Source organism: Colobus angolensis, unplaced genomic scaffold, assembly GCF_000951035.1.
Source record: "Colobus angolensis palliatus isolate OR3802 unplaced genomic scaffold, Cang.pa_1.0 Scaffold231, whole genome shotgun sequence".
Lineage (NCBI taxonomy): Eukaryota > Metazoa > Chordata > Mammalia > Primates > Cercopithecidae > Colobus > Colobus angolensis.
Window position 1 is genome coordinate 784,006 of NW_012115500.1, and position 9,569 is coordinate 793,574.

At 41.6% G+C, this 9,569-nt stretch overlaps 1 protein-coding gene across 2 annotated transcripts in view; it reads right to left on the bottom strand.

Moving 5' to 3' along the window:
• Positions 1 to 1,431: 1,431 nt before the first annotated feature.
• KHDC1 (KH homology domain containing 1) overlaps positions 1,432 to 9,569 on the bottom strand; it is a 20,671-nt gene continuing 12,533 nt past the window's right edge. For both annotated transcript variants that reach the window (XM_011944429.1, XM_011944430.1), the window contains exons 2-4: positions 2,512 to 2,636; positions 2,175 to 2,357; positions 1,432 to 1,848 (exon numbers count right to left, since the gene is read on the bottom strand). In XM_011944429.1, coding sequence (XP_011799819.1) covers positions 1,649 to 1,848; positions 2,175 to 2,357; positions 2,512 to 2,623 — 495 coding nt within the window. In that variant the 5' untranslated portion in view covers positions 2,624 to 2,636 and the 3' untranslated portion in view covers positions 1,432 to 1,648. The remainder of the gene's footprint in view (positions 1,849 to 2,174; positions 2,358 to 2,511; positions 2,637 to 9,569) is intronic.

Below are 9,569 nucleotides of genomic sequence, written 5' to 3' on the forward strand. Positions count from 1 at the left end.
AAGGAAGGAAGGAAGGAAGGAAGGAAGGAAGGAAGGAGAAAGAAAGAGAGAGAGAAACAAAGAAAATGACAGCTCAGACTCCTTAAACTGTACTAAAGTATACACAGATCTTTTGCCAGAAGTTTGATTAGAGTTAGAAATACTATGGTACCTTTGACAATCATGAGATTTTTCCCTAGGAAATTTTTAGTAAAAGCAATGTTGATTATTGTCCAAAGGTCAGGGATATACATTTATCTTTTTATGTCTAGCAAGTTAGAATGTGCTTCACTCCTTTACAAGTTCTTTTTATTTCAATATTAGAATACATTCCTAGCCATTAAAAAGACTTTCATTCATTTTTCAACAAATAATTATTAAGGCACTGGGCTAGGCCTCAGGACTAACTGAACAATTCACTTCTAGAAAGAAAAAAGTGGCCATTATCTGTAGACAATTTATTTTGGCAGTCTGTATGACAGTCTGTAAACCTGAATTTTTTTTTTTTTTTCTTTGAGACAGAGTCTCACTCTGTCGCCTGTGCTGGAGTGTGGTGGCATGATCTTGGCTTACTGCAACCTCCGCCTCCCGGGCTCAAGCAATGCTGCAACCCCAGTGCCCACCTTAAGCAGCTGGGACGACAGGTGTGTGCCACCACACCAGGTTAATTTTTTGTGTTCTTGGGTGAGACAGGGTTTCACCATGTTACCCAGGCTGGTCTCCAACACCTGAGCCCTTCTTGGCCTCTCAAAGTGCTAGGATTACAAGCATGAGCCATAGTGTTCAACTACTATAACCTGAATTCTTTCAACATTTTCTCTAAGTGTTTTTCTACTGTGAATATTATATTTTAACTTTTATTTGGCAAATGGCCTTGTGAAAACCATGTAATTAGTAAATCTTGCTGGCTTCAAATTATGTTCCAAATTCAACCACTTCCTAACACTTCAGCCACTCCACTCTGGTCTAAGTCACCATCGTCACTCTCCTAGGGTACTGCAATTGCCTCATTATTAAGATACAGGCTGCTGGAGAAGGGACAAATTTGAAGAGGAAGAGTTCTACTAAGGACAGGTTTAGTTTGCCGTAATCTTGCCTAGAGAGATCCAAATATAGACTTGGCAATCAGAAAACGTTCTTTAATGGAGATTCAGGAAGCCTTCGTATTTAATTCATGGCATGAGGAACTTCAAAACCCATTGCTCCCTGAAAACCCCACCCCCCACCCCCACCCACAAACTTGGGCAATCAGGGACAATGCTGGCTACCTCATGTTCACCAGATTCCCTGGTTGCCTACTTCATCAGGTAGCTGGGGTGGGAACACTTTCCATCTCTATCTGGACCCTTCCTCCCACCTTTCTGTTCTCCCCATTTGTCTGCATTTGAAGGTCCAGGAAAATCCTGGGGTGAATAAGTTCATCCTAAGGAAAGAGGACAGCACATCGAAGGCTTTGCATCATAGGTAGCTTATTTTATTGGATTGCTTTGCCAATAATACTTTCTTACATTCAGGAGACTTCCCTCAGACACATGTCTACAAGACCTGAGAGGGACAGGTCCCAGCCACAAATTCAAACTTTCTTCAGTATCTTTCATGTCTTTCTCACCAAAAGTGAAGCCAAGACTTCTCCTCTCATCCCCGCTTCCCAGGGGAGATCAGTCCTTAATTACGGATACAGTGAACTCAAATGGAATCCCGAACAACCAATCACTTGGTAAGGGGAAGGCTGAGGAACGCTAAGACAGATGGTTCCACTTATCCTGGGAGCCAAAGACAGGTCTCCAGTGTACGGTGGCACGCTAATGGAGGTGACCAGGTCATCATTGGTCAGGGGCTGGCTTCGGACATGTTCCAGCATCTCCAGGCCTGCAAAAGATGTGCCCAGGGCTAATGAACCAGGGCCCATAACTGGGGCCCATTGGCAGGCCTGGACTCCATCAGGGAGGCTGCAGGGAGGATGTCACCTCAGCCCAGGCCTTCCAAGGTAACCCATTTACACCTCCCAGCTACCTTCTCCACCTTAAGCAATCTCATGCCACAAAAAAAAATGGGCACTTTTCTTCCCAATGGACTCTGGGAAGCACCTGGATTCCCTAGCCACAAAGGGATTCCTCAAGAATCCAAGATGCCACACAACTTAGCCAGAACTCCACCACCAAGTCCAAAACCACAGTTCAGCCAAGAATACCTACCTCGAGCATGATGATAGGAGTCCTGGCTCCCCACACAACAGAACATGTGCAGCAGCCACTGCCTTGCCCTATGTGGTCCAACTACAGTCACACGAGTCTGGCCTGTAGCTGTGAACCAACTCTCCAGCTGAATAAGGGTGTGGCTGTGCACCTCAATGCAGCGAAGGTATGTGTCACCATGCCCTGTGAGCGTAAGAGGTGAGAGGAGGGTCTGTCAAGCACAAGCCCTTAGGGAATGGGGAGGTGGCTTCCAGGGTAGGAATATGTGACTGATGAAGGTGGGAGGGGAGAGGAAGAGTGAAAACTAAGATTGGGGACGTTAGCAAGGGCCACTCACCGAAGATAAGCTCCTCCTGGTCCTCTTCCATGTGGAACACCATTGGAACATGAAAGTTTTCAGGCAGGGTCCACCACGGCTTCTTGCTGAGAGCACTAGTTCCCATGTCCATGCTCTGCTCCAACCTGATACAGAATAAGGACAAGTCCAAGCAATTGGTTAGCAAAAGACTTGGAAAAGTGAGGGAGGGCCGAGGCTCTGTCCTTAACATAGGAACCCAACAACCTGCCCCTTGAACTACCTTAGGGTGAGCGTACAATCCCAGTAGCTCTTCCCAAGATAATTCATTCCAAGGAATTATCTGTTCTGAGCTTAATCCCTTCATGCCAAACTTAATCTTACTTGATTAGTGCTTGCCTTTCTAATGCCCCGGAATCAAAATATTTCTTCACTCTAAATCCAAAGGATTTGGGAGCAGATCTACTGGGTATGAACCAGAGCAGGGGTTGAAAGATGGAGGTGCAGGAAGTCTCCAAATGGGCTCCCTAGATTTGCACAGGTGCTGGCAGTCACCCAATGACCACACGGTGTATTCCAACAAGACGGAGTTTGGTGTGCTGCATCAAGGGAGAGCAAACAACATAGGAAAATAAACTTTACACAAACAGAAGAGTGTTGTAGGGAGCTGATTGTAGAAGTCGAATAGGTGAATCTAAGAAGTGTTTAGGGAGTAGGGGCCAGTTTTCTAAAATGGAGCAATTTGGTGATAATCCTGGTAAATTTATCGAGGAAGGGAAGTAAAGAGATTAATGTGGTCTTCATTGCAGAATGTTCTCTCTCTCTGGTTTCAAATATAGTTACAGATGGACTTTCCACATTTTGTTGCATGACAATCACTGAGCAAATTTGACTGGTTAAAATATTTAGCAGGAGATGTTTATGTTTGGTAGGGAAGATTCAACTATGCCTCTCAGCTCCCAACTACAAGTTCCTAGGTGCTTTTTCACTCTTCAGCTTCCCCTTTTGACCAAAGTCAAAGTCAGCCATCAGGACTTTCATCTGGGGGTTCAGATCTACACCACTGTCAGAATACACTTGTCACAAGTTTATCCGGAGAAGCAAAAGATACATAGTGCATGTATAATGACTGCACAGTAGCATTTAAGGCTGAACAAGATGTACTAGTGAAATTCAGGTAAGTAATGGAAACAAAATAGCTACTAATCCTAGCAATAGGTTGCAAAAACAAATAACTAGATTTCAAAACCAGACCATGAAATCACGTCCCAACTCCATCTGAATCTGTTCTAGAGAGACAGGTAGTCTTAAATTTGCCATAAAACTGTTCTGCCTGAACAGTAATGTTTTAGGGAGGTGCTGCAAAGAGCATTTGCTATCAAACAAAAGCTGTCCTTGGCTGGCCAGGAAGAAACCAAAAACTATGAAATCATTCAAAACCACCATGAAACTTTAAGCTAGGTTGCTGGACCTCCAGAAAAGAAGTAGTGTCATCTATTGATTTCTGCTGGGACCAGAGACACATTTTGGATCACCTTTTCTAGTCATATTATTCCTATTACTGGAATTGGAGCTCCCAGAGTATAGATGAAGAGGGAGTCGGTCATCTCTCATGGAAGGTCTTCTGAATAGTCCATACTTGCCTCATTTTAGGTCTGGGTACCTTTCTCAGAGAAACATCATTTCCTATGGGAGTAGATGTTTAAAATATTGAAAAATATTATTAATATAATAGTCTAAAATTCACTCCATATTACACTAGATAAGTTTGTATAATGATCAAGTGACCTGATATCCACATAAAAAGTAGTGCCTTAGTGCTGCACAAACTGAAAGGGGTATGGGGTGTGTAAGTGTCATTTATCACAGTGAGAGCAGGACAATTAATTCTTCAACACGTGAATATAGCTTGAGTGGAGGCTGGGGAGTCACTGGAGATTAAGGACTAGCACTGCAAGGAGAGACTCAATACATTATTGCAATAATGTCAGCAGACATACTTTGTTGTTTCAGGTCAGTGTTCAATATTGATAAAACTGAAGGTAAAAATTAATACTGTCAGGAAAATTCAAATTCCAGAACAAACCTATAGAAGAAAATCTGCCTTTTGAAGTGTTGAATACCTATTAAATTTTTGTTAGTGGAATCAGGTGGAGGATAAAAACTGCATTAGTCAGTTAGATTTAAAACAATAAATCGGGGAGTGGCGACTCATGCCTGTAATCATAGCACTGTGGGAGGCCAGGGCAGGAGGTTGGAGGTGGGGAATAAGCCAAGATTTCGAGACCAGATTGGGCAACAAAGCAAGACTTCGTCTTTACTAAAAACTAAAAAAAATAGCCAGGTGAGGTGCTGTACAACTGTAGTCCCAAATATGCAGGAGGCTGAGGTGGGAAAATTGCTTGAGCCTGCAGTGAGCTAGTATCACAGCACTACAGCCTGAGTGACACAGCAAGACTCTGTCTCTTAAAATATAACGATAAAAACTTAAAAACAATAGCTATAGTCTGCAAAAAAAGCACAAGAAAGTTTTGCCTTTCCTTAGGTGGCATGGAAATTTTGTACTACAGAAGATTAAGATAAAATATAATTTGTGAAAGAATCTTAAAAACTGTTAGTTGGCCTCTAGGGGACAACTAGGCACTTCGATAACCAGAGCAAAATTTTTAAAGGAAGGCAAATATACCAGAACATGTATCTTGTTTTATTGTCTTGGGTGAAAGTGTCTACTTGGTGTCATCAACAGCTTGATCTGAAGATATTGGTTTGGTCGTCTTCTTCCAAAGATCATTCTTCTGGAAGATACTTAAGAATCCTCAGTTTATGGTTCCTCAGTGAATTCCTTTCCATCGAGGACAAGGTAGTTTTTCCTCTGATTTTTAGAAGTCTTTTCCAAAAGACTAAATCTTCAGATTTCTAGTCATGCAGAGACTAATTAGATGGATATTTGGGGAAGATTGTTGTTACCTATTAAAAGCTAGATGCTTCAAATGAATCCTTTGTAGTATTTAGAAATGTGAGCTTGTGATATGGCAGAGTACAGGTTCAAGAAGTGAATTCCTAACTGCATGGAGTAGCCTATCGATCCCAGAAGGAGTTGATATTGCCATTGAGGCTAATTAGCAATTCCCAAACCATGGAAGTTCAAGTCTTGCAGAGCATTCTCAAATTTAGTGTTAGAATTCATTTTTTTCTTTCTAATTGTTCTAAATATTCATTTGGTACAGCAAGTGTATTTATTATTGTTAAAAGGCATTTTGGAGCTTTTTTTATAACAGTCATGGGAAACGTGTGCCACACACACCCCCCCACCACCCAATCACTGAAGAATACGTTGGAATTCCTTAAGTCCAGAATAACAGTCAGGCAATTTTATCAGCAAAACCTTGGCTGTCTATCAGGAATATCCTCAATCCATTCTGGAGATAAGCAGACAATGACTAGAATGTATTTACAAACCATCAGTATGGCAACTGCTTTGGTTAGTGCTACTTGTTTAGCATGGTGGTAAATTATTTCCTCAGGATTCCGGGTTATTAGACTTTGAATGAATCTCCATTTTATTATATGGCTACCCCCTTAGGTAACAGCAAAGCTTCTAAAAGTTCTTTAATTTCTTGCCATTTTTAATGAGACTTCCACAAGAGGTCAGAAAAACCTCTTAATTTCCAAAGTTTTCTGATATGGAGCAACTCATTACGTATCTACTGCCTATATAAATATTTGCTTTTTTTTTTTTTCAAGCAGGCCCCTCCACCACTCAGAAATATTATCTCTTTTAATCTCTCCCTCACTGAATGAAGGAGAACTATTCAGCCACTTGAGCTGATTTAACTTATGGGAGAAGGTCATACACCAACAGTAAATTTAGAATCGTGATAGCATAGAATACTTGAAAAATTCTAGTTTACATTTCTAAACATTAATTATTAACAAGAAACATCAATATTTTAAAAGAATTTTCCAAAATATCTATAAAACGCATGGACAGTTCCCTAAAACAGGTCAGTTGATCACAAACACTCCCTTCTCACAAGTAAGAGAAGGAGAATTGTCATGAGAGTTAAGGAGGGCACTAACAAATCCCCAGGAACTTTAATTTACCCCATAAATTATATTATGAATGTCACCAACTGATAAATGACAAAGACATTTTCTTTTTTATAATCAAGGTCTTAACAGTTATATGCCAGTCTATAAAATAAACAAGATTTTTTAATTTTAGAAGTACACATCATTTTATTACAAATAACCTAAAAAAATTTTTTTTCTTTTGACTTGTCAGTTTTTTATGTTTTTCTAAGCTTGGTAACCAAAAGAACACTCACAATATGTTTGAGTCATTCAAAATTTGCAGAACATCAAGCAAATCTGAATATTCCTTTTTATATATAAATTAAAAGAGCAAACATTTTTATTAACAGTGGTCATTCCAAGAAACCAAAATAAAAGGCATCCTAATAGTTTGGTTATTTTGCACATTGGGCTTGAATTTGAGAAAAAAAATAAATAAGTCAATTTTTTTTTTCTTTTTTTTTTTTGTTTGAGACAGACTTTTGGTCTTTTCGTCCAGGCTGGAGTGCAATGGCACAATCTCGGCTCACTGTAACCTCTGCCTCCTGGGTTCAAGCAATTCTTCTGCCTCAGCCTCCTGAGTAGCTGGGATGACAGGCATGCACCACCACACCCACCTAATTTTTGTATTTTTAATAGAGACGGGGTTTCACCATGTTGGCCAGGCTGGTCTGGAACTCCTGACCTCAGGTGATCCACCCACCTGAGCCTCCCAAAGTGCTGGGATTACAGGCATGAGCCACAGCACCCAGCCCAACATGTTTTAGAATACAGCAGTAGTGGTTAAAATGTATGCATTTGGGATGAATTTTGAGACAGAGCCCTCAGGACTTTCTGATTTCAAGATTTGGGGCAAGTAGCTCCAAAATAAAACGTTTTTAAACATTTGATTCCATATTTCCCCCAGTGTCTTTCCACCTCTTCGTCCTGCAGCTGTGGCAGCAGTGACAGCAGTTACCCCAACCTGATGCTGCACCCTAGGTAATACCCATAAGCCCCCTCAGCTGAGCCCCTTTCTGTGCCCCACAGACATCCATCTGAAAGAATCAAATGGACAGCCAGTCGAGGTGGCTCACACCTGTAATCCCAGCACTTTGGGAGGCCAAGCAGGCAGATCACCTGAGGTCAGAAGTTCGAGACCAGCCTGGCCAGCATGGTGAAACCCCATCTCTACTAAAAACACAAAAATTAGCCGGGCATAGTGGCGTGCATCTGTAATCTCAGCTACTCGGGAGGCTGCAGTAGGAGAATCGCTTGACCTGGGAGGTGGAGGTTGCAGTGAGTGGAGATTGCACCACTGCACTCCAACTTGGGCAATAGAGCGAGAATCCAACTCAAAAAAAAAGAATCAAGTGGAAGAGGTAGCCCCTTGCAAGAAGGAGATTAAGTCACACTTGCTGCTTCCTCTCAGTCAGAAAAGGGGGTGTAGCAAGCTAGGACCACCACGTGGCCCTGAGAAAACACTAACACCCACTCTTTCCTGTTGCAGGCTGTTTCCCCAAGAGTGGAGAGAAATGTGAATGCCTTCAACAAGTCTGTTCAGGGACAGCAGTGGAGTCCCAGACCTGGCACCAGGTCCTGGTCGTCCCTCCAGGTAAGGCAGCAAGACTGGCTATATTGGGTTTTGGTAGTGGGAGACAGACCTGAGGAGGGAGTCTGGATGGACTATTGTGAGAAATATGAGACCACATGTGCATCTCCTGGAAAATCATTTTGCACAGTCCTGAAATTGAGAGCTTGGAGCATCCCCCTTCCTGCTCCCTCTTTTCTTCCCCTCTCCCATGTCTTCTACTTTAATCTGATGTTCCATTTTTCTCTTTCTCTCTCTGCTCTGTCTCTCCTCTCTCTCTTCTCTCTCTCCCATCTTCCCTTCTTCCCCCTCCTTCTTCTCTCCCTCCTCCTGGTTTTCTTTCCCCTGTGAGAGGAGACTGCCTTTTCTCAGAGAAAAGACGTAGGATGAAGTAAACAAAGATTTCTTTCTGTCCAGAGGGAAAAATAAGATAGAATATATGATCTGAGAAAATTAGAGTACAGAATGCAATTAAACAGAAAAGAGGTAGTTAACAAGATATCCCAGCCCCTTGGTCAGTGAGGGGAAGCATTAGGTGTGACTTAATCTCCCTCTTCCAAGAGGCTACCTCTGCCACTTGATTCTTTCAAATGAACAAACATTAACCAACAATCCAATCCACTTTCAATTGCTTAATTACTGGTCCTTTTAAGTGCCAACCATCTGACTTTTCCTGTTTCCATCTGTTCTGTGGAGCTATTTGGTATTGCATATCAGTGTTAATGTCTGAACTTTAAGGGATTTTTTCGAAGAAAAAAATTATAAATAAATTATTACATTCCTGAGGTTTTCTGGTATGGCCTTTATGTTGGGAGGCAAAAAAAATAAAAAAAGAAAAGGTAAAGTTTCAAAACATTTATTTATAAGTGACGTCAGTGTTAACAGGACACTTGGATTTCTATTGAGAAAGCTAATCTTCAAGTTAGCTTTGTGTACATGTTGATAATCACTTTCTCAATTATTAACCCTTTGGTGAAATAAAGAAACCATTTCACTTTTGTGTTAAAGCTTAAAAAATAAAAAAATCCAGCTCACTAATGTGGTGGCTACCAGGAAGCTGAGGCAGGAGGATTGCTTGAACCCAGGAGTTCAAGGTGTGCTATGATCATGCCATAGCACTCCAGCCGAGGTGAGAGTGAAACCCAGTCTCTTGAAAAAAAAAAAAAAATTATATTCAACATTTAAAAATTATCTTTCAAAAACAACAAAGCACTTACATACTGGGAAGGGGTGGCTGCCAGCTAGGGCCAGCTGGTGCCACTGGAAAAATTATTCATGCATAATTATCAAAATAATATTATCCAGGCCGGGCACGGTGGCTCAAGCCTGTAATCCCAGCACTTTGGGAGGCCGAGACAGGCGGATCACGAGGTCAGGAGATGGAGACCATCCTGGCTAACACGGTGAAACCCCGTCTCTACTAAAAAATACAAAAAACTAGCCAGGCTAGGTGGTG